Below are 15076 nucleotides of genomic sequence, written 5' to 3' on the forward strand. Positions count from 1 at the left end.
CTTTCTTTTTGTGACACATTACCCAATATATTTAGTCATGGGCATTTTCGTCTTTTTGCTTTTTCTTTTTTATTCTTTTTTTCCTTCCGTGAGGGGGCCTCGCCGGATCCAGCAGGGTGCCCATCGCGGATCCCGCGAGGGGGCCTCGCCGTCAGCGAGGGCGGCCCTCGCCAGATCCGGCGAGGGCGGCGGGGTCGCCCTCGCTGGGCGAGCGAGGGCGCCCTCGCCGCTCGGGCGAGGTCAACCCTCGCCGACGCCGCGAGGGTCGACCTCACTGTGTTGGGCGAGGGCCGCCTCGCTCGCCCGCGAGGGCGAACCTCGCCGACGCGGCGAGGCCGCCTCGCGGATCGCGAGGCCGCCCTCGCTCGGCCGGCGAGGGCCCCCCTGGCCGAATCCGGAGATGGGCAGCCCTCGCCCGACGCCGGCGAGGCCCCCCCTCGCCGGAAAGGAAAAAAAAAGAAAAAAAAAAAGAAAAAGCAAAAAAGACGAAAATGCCCATGGACTAAATACATTGGGGTAAATGTGTCACAAAAAGCAAAGTTCGAGGTTTTTGGTGTCACAAAAAAAAGTTTTGGGTAAATGTGTCACAGATGGCAAAGTTTGGGGTTTTTGGTGGTTTTTTCCCTTTATTTAATCTGGTCCCTAAACTTTTAATATAAATTCAATGTAGTCCCCGAACTATAAGAAAATGTTCGGTATACATCTTTCCATTAATTCGAGATTAGGAATTACAATGAATATTTTCATATAGTCCAAAGACTATATTAAATATGTATCAAAAGTTAATGAGCATATTAAATAAATTAAAAGTTCAGAAACTACATTGCACACTGGGCAAAAGTTTATAAACTATATTAGACAAATTAAAAGTTCAAAAATTACATAACACATTTAATCAAAGTTTAGAAACCATTTAAGTCATTCTCGCTTTTGTTTTTCCTGAGGCTTACCCTCTTTCTTCTTATCTTTTTCTTCGTTGTTATTTTCTTGATTTTTTTAAAATTTGGATTAGCCTGATAATTACCTTGAAATGTGGTGAAGATAGGATAATTAGAGAAAAAGATAACGAGATGCTTGTCACGAGCCGATAGTTTGGGAACGACCCGTGCGGCGACTTAGGCTTCCTCGGACACTCGGATCGTAGAGAGAGAACCTAGAGAGAGAAGCTCTGGGAGAGAAAGGAAATGCTTCTTGTTGTTTGGATAATTCAAATAAGGAGGAGGACACCCTTTATACAGTAGAGGGCCTCGGATTACAACCATTGATCGATTTCTATACGAGTGGCCGAGATCGTATCGTTCTCGTCGACCTTATCAACTACCGGCATTTATGCCGAGAACTCTCTAGAACCCCGACATAATTACCGTCTCGCCCATCCTTGGGAAAATTCCGAAAGCTCCATTGGGTTTTGGACGGGTCTTCGTCGATGTGTCACGGTCCTTGGTGTTAGAAAACCTCTTGATCGTGACACAGTGCTTCTAGAATTGTGAGGTCATAAGACATTAATAACTTACAAATCAGCGTGGATGACTTATCTCGCTTTGTCTCATAAAATAACTTCATTTCATTTGTTTCGCGAAAAATAATAAATTTAAAAAATATTTTTCTAAAAAATGATTATATTGCTTAAAAAATAACGGACAAAATAATATTTTTATTATCTACAAAAATATTTAAACATAAATTGATCGATAACGAAACATTTTCATTGACTGATTATTTCAAATAATATAAGCAATTATTTTAAAGAAAGTATTTTTCAAATCATTCATTTCCGAGTGAAACAAACGCATCATTAATTTAGTAAAAAGTGCAAAAGAAGAGAGAAAAAGACGCAAAGAGCAAAACATCGTTAATTTATAGACATGGCATGTAACACAACTGACCTGACATTGGTATAACGGATTCTCTATACACCGAGCGCAGAACAAAGAACAAAACACCCCTACTTTTCCTCCTGAGAATCATTCATTAATCACGGGCAATGCACTCAGAACATCAGCATATGAACATAAGTTGACAAGCTGACGAAATATCGAAGAACAACTCGGGAGTGGGTCGAGCATAGATGAGAATACGCCGTTCTTATACGGTGTGATGTACAAGGAACTACGCGTACTTCTGCCGCTACGCTACGGTAATCAAACATCACGTATCTGCACTTTGGCAATCACCGAGGCTTGAATCAACATGCGCTTGTTTTTTGCCAAGTTGGAAAGGGAAGTATATACCATCTTTTTGTCTGCTTAGCTTCCACATTTCCAGAATCTCACGCGCCGTCGGCAAGTTTGGTTCGGAGTCCTCGGTTCCTTCGGGTGGCATGTCGGGGTCGTCTTCGTCAAACTCTTTTAAGCTCCCATCCAAGTTAAAGCTCGAAAGAACACTGTCCAAGGGTTCGCTGCTTGCCGTGTCATTTGCTAAAACGTCGCTGTCAAGGTCATTTCTTCCCTCTTCGCGACATGCGGAATTCCAAGACCTGCGCGCAGTCTCTCCCTGAGGCTTGTCTCCTTCCATGTTGCTGCTGGTTCCGTTAATAGAGTTAAGCATAGGAAAGGCGACATTTGCAGAAAGCTTCAGTTGATTTGTCTGTTCAGTTTTCAGTTCCTCGTGACCTCCTGAAAGATACTCAGTTCGCAGTCCCAGCAGAGAAGCGCCCAAATCCGAGATTTCTCTCGATTCCGCAGATGCAGATTCACAAAGAGAGTGCAGTGATCTCAATAAGTTTGCAAAAGTGCCTTCTGTCATTACATCGCTTTCTTGGAGAGCACTCAGAAGGTCCTGCAAACAATTTTTTCCAATCCTGTCTGCATTTTCCACAAAATGGTCCATCCATTGCTTTTCACTAAGCTGAAAGGATGCATGAGTCATAGCGGAGATGATGGTGACTGCTCTTTCATACTGATGTTGAATTGCAGCTTGGAAAGCCATCTCAACAAAGATTGATGGGTGAGGCACTTCGCCGCTTTCTAGAATTGCATCAAACGCATGTTCAAGTAGATGGCCCTATAGTAATAACAGCATTTATTATTTTCCAGTAACACAGATTTCAAGAAGAAAGAATAGGAGTGGAAATAAAAGAACTCCATGCATAGTCAGAGAACCAATACTCTGAATCTATTCAGTTATCGTATTGTAGTTTCTGAAGAATAGCGGAAAGAAACCATGAATTATAGAGGAGAGTCCAAGTTTTAGTAACTACAATAACACAAAAGAAAATCTACAAAATTCAAGCATCCTCTTTGCGTGAACACTTCAGCAACTTTTTGAAGAAATTGTCAACTAAAATTTCCCTGGGCCATCGCGTATCACATATATGTGGAGATAAGAACGACCATGGTGTAGTCAACTTAAGAAATCAATGAAACAGATCCAGTCCACCATGTACCTCATAAAAAAGTTCAGCAAACAGCGTATCCTTCTCCATGAAATTGGACAAAGTCAAAAGCCAGGAAAGACTACCATTCTGAATTTTGAACTTACAAACTTGAAGGATAATTCTCAAGCGTCTACATCTTTCAAAAATGAATTAACCGCTTCAACTAAGTGTGTCGGGGTAAACTTTCTTAATCAGTTGATTTTCCCAAAAAGAAATAGATTGAGAAGGATACCTTTCCAGCTCTGGATGCTGCCACAAGCAGTGAAGCGTGCTTGTTTTGGTCTAGTTGATACCCAGAGAGTGACATTTCCTTGTAAACAAATTCAAAATATTCCCACTGAAGGGCACTAGCAGATGCCTCGAGCATCGAGCCAAATGTGTACTCATCCGGAACCAATGAATTGCCACCATCCTGGCACATAGTGGAAATAGATCTGGTTCCTCTAACTTCCTCGAACAATTCTTTGGCGTTAGAAAACATATCATTTTTGCCAAAAACCTTTAGCATGATGTTTATGGTCCCTATATTAGGAGCACAAAGACCTCTCATCTGATTAAAAATGGACAGGCAATCATTAATATGCCCACCTTCCATTGCGGACATTATCATCCCAGTGAAGGCTATTTCTATCGGTTTAGCATCTGGAAGCTTCCTCAGCTTCTCAACCTGCATGGTTGGCTTCACTCAGAAAAAGTACCATGAAACAGAATTCATATCCATTGCTGTCATCTAAATGTCCACTAAATAGTTACTCAGACGAACAATTTTAAAGAAACACAAACTCGATATCCCACCGTGCAACAATATTATTGATGATAGTATCAACCAATCATGCGTAACCATGCACCTAGACCTGAGCACCATCTTAGCAAGAACAGAAGGTTCCAAAGCTACAGAATCAGGGTCATCAAGGGCCAATGGACTACAGTCTTCCAGGTATGGCAGCATGTTGCCTTCCTCCATGTCACCTGAGGGGCGAGAATATCTGGAAAGGGCAAGTAACAAGTCCTTTGGGCAATGGAGAATTCATGATGGATGGGAAAGACTACCGACTATTGGCAGATTTCTTCTTCAAATCTGACATAAGTACAATGCATCTACTTCTACATAGGTAGATAACAAAACATAAAGTTTACAATTCAGCATGGATTGCCTGCTTCAGTTTTGTACCTAGAAGAACAAGGTCTCTCACAACCAACCAACTAAAAGAATTTGGGCTATCATGGGCCAAAAATCATGTTCTCCAGAGAGAATTGGCCATGAGACACTTCCTTCACTCAAACTAGCCAACGAAGCAGAAAAACAAAGATAACTACAGTCTACTAGCTCAAAGAAAATAAACAGCTTTTGCTTGGTTTAGAAGACAAGTTCCTCTAGCTTCTTAAGCAATGTCGACACAAAATTAGCTACGTATTTTCCTCGAGAACAGTTCAAATTCTCAATTGACTAATTCTACTCTTAGCACTTCAAACAAGACAAAATCAGTCCCTGAGAATGCCCTCTTCTTTCTGTCCTATCCTTCTGAAAAATTATATATCCGAAGAGTTTCAGCTGCAAATATAGCCCCTTGCCATTCTACTGGCGGAAGTTAGATTATAGAGATTTAACTATTGAGACTAAATCTATCTTCTAAGCATCAAAAGGTAAAAAACAGTCACCTCCAATATAGCCTCTTGCCATCTTCCACTGTTACAGAGGCAGCAGGCCAATTCGTAATACACACCAGCCTTTCCAACCACTCCCCTGCATTCCATCTCTCCGACAGCTTCTACCGCTTCATCAATTTTACCCTCCTCCCAAAAGGTTCTGACAAGGACTGTAAATAGCAAACACTTATTCTATGAGTTTATCCAGATTCTTGCATCAACAAATCTCTAAATGAGGAGCAAAGAATGTCACCTTTATAAGAAATAGCCCTGAGAGCTTGCCCACTTCTCTTCATTTTCCCGAACAAATCATGGACAAGGTCATACTTTCCACATCGAAGCATTACCTTTCAAGAAGCACCTCCTGTAAGACTCGAATGCACATATAATTTAAGGACAACAGAATGAAAAGTTTGCCAAGCAACAGCAATTCCCCCTAGAACTGCCGGTAGCTAAGAGAATCCGCCAAAATAAAAATCTATTGCCCACAGTAACAAAATACAAAAATAAATAGCAACAGACTCCAACATAGTAACTGCGACATTATGTTGGTTACATTTTCCTATTCTTTCATACTTTACGTTTTACTGGTTCAAGTGCTTTCAAGCTCCTCTCGGTCTTCTTCATAGTTGGGATAGGTAAAGGAGTTGTCAGCCTGGTGAAGTTCAAATGGTTCTTTGGTTGGTTGGAAGAGTGATAATATATGTGTTCCTTTCTCTGATAATATTTCACTCCGAACCAAGGAGGAACTAGCTCACTCTTATGTGACCATTATATATTGGACCACCAACCGGTCCTCTGGTCCTAAGTTACAAAATTTATCTACATGTGTTATTGACAGCCAATCCACAGTAGCACCCACCTGGGCAGGAGTCAGATATTTTCTCCCTTTACATTTCTATTTTGACAGACCCCAGAACTCCCCACCCCAAAACCCCATTACCACGACGGCAAGAGATATGTGCCCCTCAATCTATATATAATGCTATCAATTAGAAAACATATTACCTCCATTGCCAGTCCATATGTTGCTCCATTGGGTTTCAGTCCACTCTTTCTTAACTGCTCAAACACCCAGGAAACACCCTTCCACTGGTGAGATGGAACACAGGCATTCAACACCTGAACAAAATTGGCACCCACCAGTCAAATATAGAATCAACTGCCAATTTGCATACGTCGAACGAGTGAAAAAGATATAGTTACTTACAGCGTTATACACAACTACATCAGGTTCAAGGACTGGATCCCAGTTCTTCCGGCGCCCATTTCTTATTATCTTTGAAGGCTTCTGTCTCATGCACTCAACAATGTTCATCAATTCTCTGACAAGACCACTTTGGCCAAGGGTTACAGCAATGGTGTGGTATGCGGCCATATCAGGATATAGTTGAAAATCTTCCTGCACCACTCGAAAATTAGTCCCATGGCAAGTTTATATATTACAAATGCTGGAGAAGAAAAGCAGCTGAAAATTACACGCATCAGATTGAAGAAATGGAGAGCTTCCTTGGGCCTCCTAGCATTTCCAAGAACTGCCAGGAGTTTTGTGTGGACAAATCTGCAAATGTCAGTTACTGTTTATAAGTATGGAACTTGATTACTTATTCAGATATTAGCAACTGAATTTCCAACATTTTCATACAATAACTCAAGAAAACAAAGTTTGACATGAAGGATTTAAATCCATCAATTAACGGCGATGCCTCTTTCCAATTTAAAACATTTAGCACTGCATTAAACAATCAAAGGCGAATGATGTAGAAATACACTAGAACATACAATTCAATAAAGATTATTCTGCCATGTAAACTTATTGTCCTCCCACTGAAACAATCAAATCATAATGACAAATGAGAAGATATGACCTGCTCCTCCAACGTCTTCGTTCTTTATCATGATACACCCATTCAACAACCGCTATTGCCTGTTTCCAATGCCCATCATTTCCAAGCCCACGCAAAATCTTGAGCAACTGCTTTTCCATGAACTGCAATCCTGATAGCTTCATCATCCTTGAGAACTTCCAGTCCTTCCATTCGATCTCCTTGGCACCTAACCTGAACCCCAAAAACACCCTCAGGAACCTCAAAACCAATCCAAGAGCTAGAAGTGGAATAATAACCAATCCAGAAATTACGCACATCTCCATCACAACAGAAATATCCTTCCTTAGACTAACCAATTCAAATTAACATGAAGAAAAAGATTCAGATATACGAATTGCAAAAACAAACTCAAAACCTTTTGACAAGAAAAGCAATAGCATCATCCTCAGTCCTCGTCTTCCTCTTCACTGGGTCCCACGTGGACCCTTGGCTCTCCAACACAATCCCCTCCAACTCTATGTCATCGTCCAAAACCCAGTGCAACTCCTCCTTCCTCCTCTCCTCAAACATTTCACCCAGCTCCCTCAAACTCTCTCTCTTCAGCTTACTCCCACCGGACCCTTCACTCCCACCAGCAATCTCCCTCAACCTGAGCCTCTCCATCCCCTCCCAAGGCACACCCACCATCAACCCTCCATCGCTCTTCTCGCTCCTCGCCCTCACGGCCTTGTTGAATTCTCTGTACTCCTGCCTCAAACGCTGGAAGTCCGACTCCTCGGCCAGCTCTCGCTTCTGGGTCTCGGAAAAGGGCGGGCCTTGGGCCTGTTGGGCGAGGCGGTCTTGCCTGCGGTTGTGCTTCTGGATGGCTTTCTTGCGGACGTTGTGGACGATTCTGGGTGTCGCGAAAACTCCATCTTTGAGGAGCTTGCGCTTGATTTTCTCGGTATCAGGCTGGAATTTGGGCGGTGGAGGAGGAGGTCGAGAGAAACCTGGTGAAGCTTCCATGGCGGAAGAACGGCACTCGCGGCAAAGAATGGAAGTGGCAATGGTGACTGAAATATTTGCTTGGAAGAGATTGACTTCAAATGTTATCAACCAAATGAAAAACTATTGAGATGAGTAGGAAAGGACCGAACGTGACCTAATGACCTTATATTACCACAAGTTATGTCATGTAGGAATTACACAAAGAGCATCACACAATTTTGAGCCATAAAATCTGAACCTGTCTTGTCGACTCAAGCAATTGATGGATTCTATCTACCTGCCTATTACAAACACCGAGTGCAGCATTAATGTAAGTTCGATTGTCGAGGTCGGTAAGTCACAACCTGAACTTGTCTATTGTTTATAAATGGATTATGTCAACAAGAATCTAGGGACATTTATGAGTATATCTAACGAGGCAATGTTTTCATTTTTAATACAATTTGGAAATGATAGATTTTCATTATTTGGGTTTTTAATGAGCGTGCCCGAAACAAAATTCTTTATGGATATTATTTCTTTTTGGATTAATACCACGAAAAACTCCAAATTGGTATATCCGTGACAATTTTACTTAAAATTAATTTTTTGATCATGAAAAATCCCAAACTGGTACACATGTGACAAATTTACCCCAAACTAATTTTTTGACCACCAAAAATCCCGAACTGGTACATTTGTGACAAATTTACCCTCCGTTAGTTTCCATTAAATTGAATTAATACCACAAAAAATCATAAATTAGTACGCCTATGACAAACGGAGGGTAAAACATAAAATTGGTACATCCGTTAATTGCCGCGTGTCATTTAACAAAACAATTTGACAGTAAAATTTAACGGAAATAAATTGAGAATAAACTTTTCATAGGTGTACCAATTTGAGATTTTTGGTGGTCAAAAAATTAGTTTGGGATAAAATTATCACATGTGTACCAATTTGAGATTTTTTGCGGTATTAACCCTTTCTTTTTTCTTTGAACTATTACGCATGTTACCATCCCAATCATATTAAACAAACGAAGATACCTAGAAAGCACTCTAGGAGTACAATTACCCAATATTCATGCTCTAGTTCCTAAGTTGTACATCATTTTGCAGGTATTTTACCATTGCTTGCTTGCTGGTTTACTCATTCAGGCGGCATCTCCGCTTGAGGCAGAGGTAGAGGTAGCCATCGAGGAAAATGAGGGATATACAAAAGCCATCCTCCAAACTGACTGCAAAGTCCTGGGGGAGGGCACCTCTGCCCTAAACCAAGAAGTTGATTGGGATGCCAAGCCTCTCGACGCTGGAGCACGGCAAATACTTACACGGATCCGATCCATATCGTGGTCGTTGATCGTGTGAATCTCATATGAAATAGTCATAACATGTTTGGATCTGTTGACTTGAGTCCGTGGAAAACTTAGCCCCTAAACAACGGAGGTTTTTTCAGCTCAAACATTAAAAATAAAAATAAAAAATTAATTGAGAAAACTTTATGAAAACACTAATGCAATTAAACGAAATTGGAAAGCAGGCGCATTTTTAGATAATATGAAAAAAAAAATTGCGCATAATAATGCCATAATAATATGAAAAAAATTTGATGTCTGTCATGTCCCTCACCGTGATGCAAATAATACAGTGTGATTGTTGTCTTCTTATTCATATTGGGCACGCTTCTCTTGAGTCAATTCTTGCAAAAACCAATCATGCCATGCGACAACCATTTCTAAGATTTTCGCAGACAAGTTGGACATATCACCTTCCACGAGAAGTCGGCTAGTATTAAAGTGGACTCCTATGATATCGTAGACGTCGTCGGTGGGGTCGGTAAATCACGAGCCATGATGGAAAAAATCGAAAAACCGGTTACTCCCCTCTTCCACCATTTCTTCCGACATTTCAGAACGCCAACGTTGTATTGGCCAATTCTATCGATGTGTTTGAAGTAATCTGTTCTCAAACACGTCTCCAACTCATTGGTAGATGAAGACAAAGGCCTAGCAGCCGTGGGTGTTCTTCATTTTGCAAAGCAAAGACTGTCTAGATTTCTGGGCATTGCTTGACGAGAGCATCATCTCCGTCGTGGCGGTGAAACTCGTCGTGTGGAACCGATTAGTGCATGCACAACTTTGAAAGTGATATGTGAGGGAAGATTGAGGACGGTGAAAAACGAGAGGAAATTGGCCACTTTATATAACTCCATATATAAAAGTATGACAGCATTAAGCTCACATAAATCTCGATGCATCTTGTCAATTTTCACATGCATGTAGAATCAATGTCATTTTCAATGATCTTGATGCATTTTTTTGCACGCGTCACGCTCCCGCGGAGGCCGTGCGTGCTTAAGGTTTGAGAAGAGAAGAGGAGGGATGAGGGAAAACGAAAGCAGGAAAACCAAAGGAGGAGAGGAAGAAAAGGCAAAAAGTGAGGCTTACGTGTAGAAGAAAGAAAGGCAATGCAACAGTCAAGTCTAATTAGAGCAAACCAAAAGGGTGGTCAACCGATCCTTCCCGTTCGCATGAACCGTGAATACAGGCTCAGGATTCGTTACTCTCCCATAGAGTCTCTCTCTCTCTCTCTCTCTCTCTCTGGCACACATTTCTTGCTTCGTCTGAACACAATGTACATTCCTCCAAAGCCATGGCCACAAGCTATTCTTACCTTGGTGAGGAAGTCAAACCCATCATCTCCCTCTCTCTCTCTGTCGTTAAAGCTGAAAGATTATGACCAGTGCTCGATCACGTTCATATAGCATAGGCTCTGTTTGACAGAAAATACGTATCGGAGGACTGGCCTTCGTCATACATGCAATAAGTCCATGTCAAAAGGCAATGGGGTTCTTGTTCCTTTCGTCCTCCTCTTGGTCTCGACGTCCATGTTTTCGCCGCAGTCGCTGGCATCCGGATCCCCCAATACTGGAGAAAGAAGCAGCTGCGGGCAGCCCGACCCTTCTCGCCGCTTCAAGTGTTACCATGGAGGTTACGATCTTCGGAACAAGCATTATTGGGCTGTAAGTTCTGTGTGCACATTTACGTCACGCGTAGCTCTTTCTTCAGTCGAGTCATTTTCGAGAAAAAACACTTCAGCATGATCAGGCTATTCGGCATCTATTTGTTTGCGCTACTCGAGTGTTCGGAGACTGTGGCTTGGATAAATTGAACACATACCATTGGAACAAACGTGTAGATACAGATACAGTGGGTTACAAGCTTTTGAAATTCCATGTCAGATGGAAATTGTTACTCCATTGCGTTTGTTAACGCCGTGAACAGTAGTTTGCCCAGCATATGATTTTGTATAAGTCATTTCAAATGAAATGAGAGAAGAAATAATAAGGTGAAATTGAAAAAGTGGGGATTGACTGTGTTTTGCTCATCTTTCAGTCTGCGGCATTTACAGGAGTTCACGGATACGCGATTGCCGGGTTGTGGATGTTGAGTGGACTAGGCTTCGGAATCTTCATACTTTCAAAGGGCGCAAGCTCGAGCTCGACAGACCCATCGAATCTCCAAAGAGTCATAGTAATCTCGCTCGTGCTCTTGCTCACCCTTCTTGCCATGTAACTCCCCTATCTGTTCAGCATTATTTTCTCACATTTTAGTCTTTAGTATGATATTTGGTCTTAGCAATGACTTTGTTTCTCAAATTAGTTGATTTGATCACTTAAAATGATCGAGATAGAACTATATTTGATTTCATCTGGTACTAAGTACTCGAATAATCGGAGTAGGCAAGTCTGGCTTCAATCCACTGTAAAGTGCACTCAGATGAGCAATGTATAGCATCGACTCGATTCATCTGAAGTTATGTGTGTGTATTCTCTTGAAGAGTGGCCAGCAGTTGCGTCCTTGCGGCGAACCAGAGGTCCCACCACAGAATGAGGAGGCTGAAAGAAACCATTCTCAAAGCAGGCCAAGACGCTCACCGAATAATCCGAAGAATCATTACAACAATGACGGAAATGGAGTACATATTGCTTCCCTATGAACCCGTTGTGTCTTTCCAGTTGAATTTGACCACCCATCAACTCGGAAAGGAGTCGAGGGTCATCCAACACTTCGTCCAAAAGAACGGCCATTCAATCGATCTGGCAATTCAAACTTCGTAAGCATCTTTCATCTCGCCTCTAGCATATGCTACTCATTTCGAGTCCAACGTCTTCCAACAGCAGTAACAGAGTCAAATTTAGGGGAGTGTTATAAGTTATTTGAAAATGAGAACCATTAAAATGGTCATGTGGGACACTAATGTGGAAAGAATGGAATTTCATATGCCTGCTTCTCATTTTCTCGATTGAATGCCATCTGTTTTGATTTCGATGTGCTTATAGGTACATTGCACATATTGTGATCGTAGCAGTCAACATGGTTCTGCTTACTGGGGCGATCGGTATGTTTTCTTTCTCGATTCTATTCTTCCTCCTGACTTTTGCTTTCTTGTTTGGCTAATGAAGTTGGTGCTTCCTTTTCGCTCAGTTCTTCTTCTACTGCACTGGCATCCAGGACTCGTCATGTAAGTTTATGTGCAAATTTCATTAGCTACATATGGTTGTTTACCTGTAATCAATCATCTCTCATTTCACTTTTTGCTTTCGCTTTCAGGATAATTCTCTTTTGCTGGATCTTAACAACTCTTTGCTGGGTTATCACCGGCTTCGATTTCTTCTTCCACGAGTGAGTAAACAGATGTTCTGCTTTCGCTAACTGTCCCTTGAGCTTAAGATCGTAACTTCTTTTGGTCATTAGTAAGTTCCATTTTGTCGCAGCTTTCCTAATCTTGTCAAAATTTACAAGAAAGCGTTTGCCTTTTTGCCTTTTTCGTGGTGAACTCGGTCCTAAACTCTCTTAAGTTTTGTGGTAATTCCATGGCGTTTCCATGCAAGGAAGCGTAGAACAGATGCAAACGCTCAAGAAATTTTCTTTTTTCATTTGACTGTGAAGTTTTGCCAAGGATACTTGCTCAGCATTTAAGGATTATGTGCAAAATCCCAAAAACAACAGTCTTGCTACAATCCTACCATGTATGGACTCGTCATACTCGGATCAACTCATGACGGAGATCGGCTCCACCATTCACAACTTCTTCGCCCAGGTACTTACTGATTAATTTGAAAACATACAGACGCTTCGAATGTCCAAATGTTATCTTGACCTCTAGTCTTTTTTCTTGTGATGCAGTTGAATGCCAAGTCAACCGAGTTTTATCGGTCCTTAGGAATTAGTGAACTAGGCGACGAATTGCCAGGAGTCATGAAGATATGTGAACCTTTTTCCGGACCTCCTGACTACAGCTACATCCCCGGAAACTGCTCAAAAGGCGAGATTCCGGTCAGCAGCTTGCCAAACGTAAGCATACTAGCTGGTTAATTGTCGACAACACGTCCAAAGCATTCGACGACTCTCAGTAAATCCCATCACTTGTCATACTTTATGAGTATAATGCATACATGTTTTCAATAGGATTTGTGCTAGTCTTTGGTAGAGTTAGATAAATCAAGTCACGATTGAGCTCGACTTCTGCCGCAGGCATAACACACAAAAACTTTTCTCTTGTCCTGTTGATCCAGGTCCTCGCGCCGTTCACATGCTACCGGGGAAACCCGCCAGAGAAATGCAAGAGCGAAGGGAAGTTCTTGCCAGAGTCCACCTACTACATGGCCTGGGCATACAGTCGATCCATCCAGGATCTGATCAACATATATCCTGATCTCAAGGGCCTGTCAGAGTGCTCTTTTGTGAAGGACAGGTTTGAGGAGGCTGTGTTGCACCGGTGCAGGCCATTTAGGGCCTCCATACGCCGGTTGTGGTCATCAATGCTTGCCCTGTCAATTGTGATGGTGGTTTTGGTGTTGGCATGGGTGGTCAAGGCATGCCAGGATAGGGGAAGAGCCTTCTCTAGGTGTTCCATTTTTCCCAATTCCTAGGTAGAGCCGACCGATGCGTGGGTTTGGACCGAGCCGGGCCCAAAGGTCGAGCCTAACTTGTTGTCCAAACCCACTCGTAACAAAAAAACATTTAAGACAAAATTGTTGGACCGGGCTGGGCAGGCTTCACAACTAAATGGCCTAGCTCAAGACCACTCAAATACGCCCGTCGTGCGATGCCTGGGCAAGCCATGACCCGTCAAGCCTATAATTAAGTCTATAAGTAGTAAGAATTTTCTAGAAATAGAGGACAAAACAAAACATGACACAACCCTTTTTTAATTCATTTTTGTGGACTTTTCTTTATTTATCAGTGGTGACTGCAAGGTGTACATGTCATGGGGAATAACTTCACACATCATATTGATCAAAGAGAAGAGAAATGTACATACAATTCAAAACATGAAATATACATCTATTTCTTTGGCCCCCTTTTCTCTGTCTATTATAAGCTACGTGCAATTGCACCAGCATAAGATTCTTCTAAATGTGGATGTGTTGGCATTTAATTGGTAATGGTGGAAACATGGAACGTGGTTAAGTACTTAAATAAGCTAAATCCTTACCAGCATCTATAAGGTTTTGGCTTTTTATATGGGTTTGATCAGGAGTTTTGAGTACTTTTTCTAAGAAACCCCTAGTGAAAACTAAGCTCGCAGCACTATTGTTGTATAATATCGAATCTACATGATGTTGCTATACCAAAATCATGCCCATGATCCATTTCAATTATACTCAGATATCATATAATGTGGTTATTATGTACGCATATGGTAGAGAGCACCCGGATTCGTCTCGAGTCGAGCAAATACTTAATGGGTCAGAGAGCGTTCATCTAAATGCCATTTTGTTCGAATCCTCAATCCGATCAGTCTTTTTCCTATTAGCGCTTTAGAACATAGATTGCGTAACTGGAGCCTTGCCCAATACACGTGAACTAACGATTTGCGTGTAACTCGTGGGGAATAATCGGACCGCAAGATTCCAATGCCATGTTATGAAAAAAAGAAGAAGAAGGAGAAGATAAACACGTGCTCAATGCAAACAAGACGTAAGATGTGGAAATTGAGCGATCCAATATGTAATAAGACGATAAAATTGACATAGAAATTAATAAAATTAAGTGATATGATAAGTGGGTCATATTAGTAACAATCAGTACATTAATTTTTATAATTCGAATTTAAAATATTTAACACTATTCTTAAAAATCATGGACTGAGAAATTGATCACACATGTGTATGTATATTTGAGCCTTTGTCTAGGTGCTCATAATGCCAAATTAGGAAAGTTGAAAAATAAGACAAATGATAAGAAAAA

The 15076-nt window shown here is 41.6% G+C and overlaps 2 protein-coding genes across 3 annotated transcripts; one reads left to right on the top strand and one right to left on the bottom strand.

Annotated features, from left to right (window-relative positions):
• Positions 1-1837: 1837 nt before the first annotated feature.
• Positions 1838-7956, bottom strand: LOC115691556 (pentatricopeptide repeat-containing protein At5g67570, chloroplastic). Its single transcript, XM_030618219.2, has 9 exons — positions 7268-7956; positions 6892-7083; positions 6503-6584; positions 6234-6425; positions 6032-6145; positions 5277-5370; positions 5036-5193; positions 3609-4043; positions 1838-3003 (listed from the first exon to the last, which is right to left on the bottom strand). The coding sequence occupies exons 1-9, from the start codon at positions 7855-7857 to the stop codon at positions 2149-2151; spliced, it is 2712 nt and encodes a 903-aa protein (XP_030474079.2). The 5' UTR covers positions 7858-7956; the 3' UTR covers positions 1838-2148.
• Positions 7957-10443: 2487 nt separating this feature from the next.
• Positions 10444-14184, top strand: LOC115691566 (uncharacterized). 2 transcript variants are annotated; one of them, XM_030618249.2, is made up of 9 exons: positions 10444-10842; positions 11216-11391; positions 11661-11936; positions 12163-12221; positions 12308-12344; positions 12434-12505; positions 12773-12923; positions 13010-13177; positions 13399-14184. In XM_030618249.2, the coding sequence occupies exons 1-9, from the start codon at positions 10651-10653 to the stop codon at positions 13753-13755; spliced, it is 1488 nt and encodes a 495-aa protein (XP_030474109.2). In that variant the 5' UTR covers positions 10444-10650; the 3' UTR covers positions 13756-14184. The 2 variants fall into 2 exon arrangements, with proteins under 2 accessions (XP_030474109.2, XP_056174357.1); XM_056318382.1 differs by having other exon boundaries at positions 10704-10842; positions 11232-11391.
• Positions 14185-15076: the final 892 nt, after the last annotated feature.

This window comes from Syzygium oleosum, unplaced genomic scaffold (assembly GCF_021117445.2).
Source record: "Syzygium oleosum isolate NSW1041296 unplaced genomic scaffold, Sole_v2.1 Sole_v2.01, whole genome shotgun sequence".
Classification (NCBI taxonomy): domain Eukaryota; kingdom Viridiplantae; phylum Streptophyta; class Magnoliopsida; order Myrtales; family Myrtaceae; genus Syzygium; species Syzygium oleosum.

Bases quoted from the DNA above. Each gene is read 5' to 3' on its own strand.
- LOC115691556 (XM_030618219.2), bottom strand. From the start codon at position 7,857: ATGGAAGCTTCACCAGGTTTCTCTCGACCTCCTCCTCCACCGCCCAAA. The intron at 5,194-5,276 runs GTGACATTCTTT...TGCTATTTACAG, and splicing joins CAGGGCTATTTCTTATAAAG to TCCTTGTCAGAACCTTTTGG. The intron at 4,044-5,035 runs GTGACTGTTTTT...CCAACCATGCAG, and splicing joins GGCAAGAGGCTATATTGGAG to GTTGAGAAGCTGAGGAAGCT.
- LOC115691566 (XM_030618249.2), top strand. From the start codon at position 10,651: ATGTCAAAAGGCAATGGGGTTCTTGTTCCTTTCGTCCTCCTCTTGGTC. The intron at 11,937-12,162 runs GTAAGCATCTTT...ATGTGCTTATAG, and splicing joins GATCTGGCAATTCAAACTTC to GTACATTGCACATATTGTGA. The intron at 12,924-13,009 runs GTACTTACTGAT...CTTGTGATGCAG, and splicing joins TTCACAACTTCTTCGCCCAG to TTGAATGCCAAGTCAACCGA.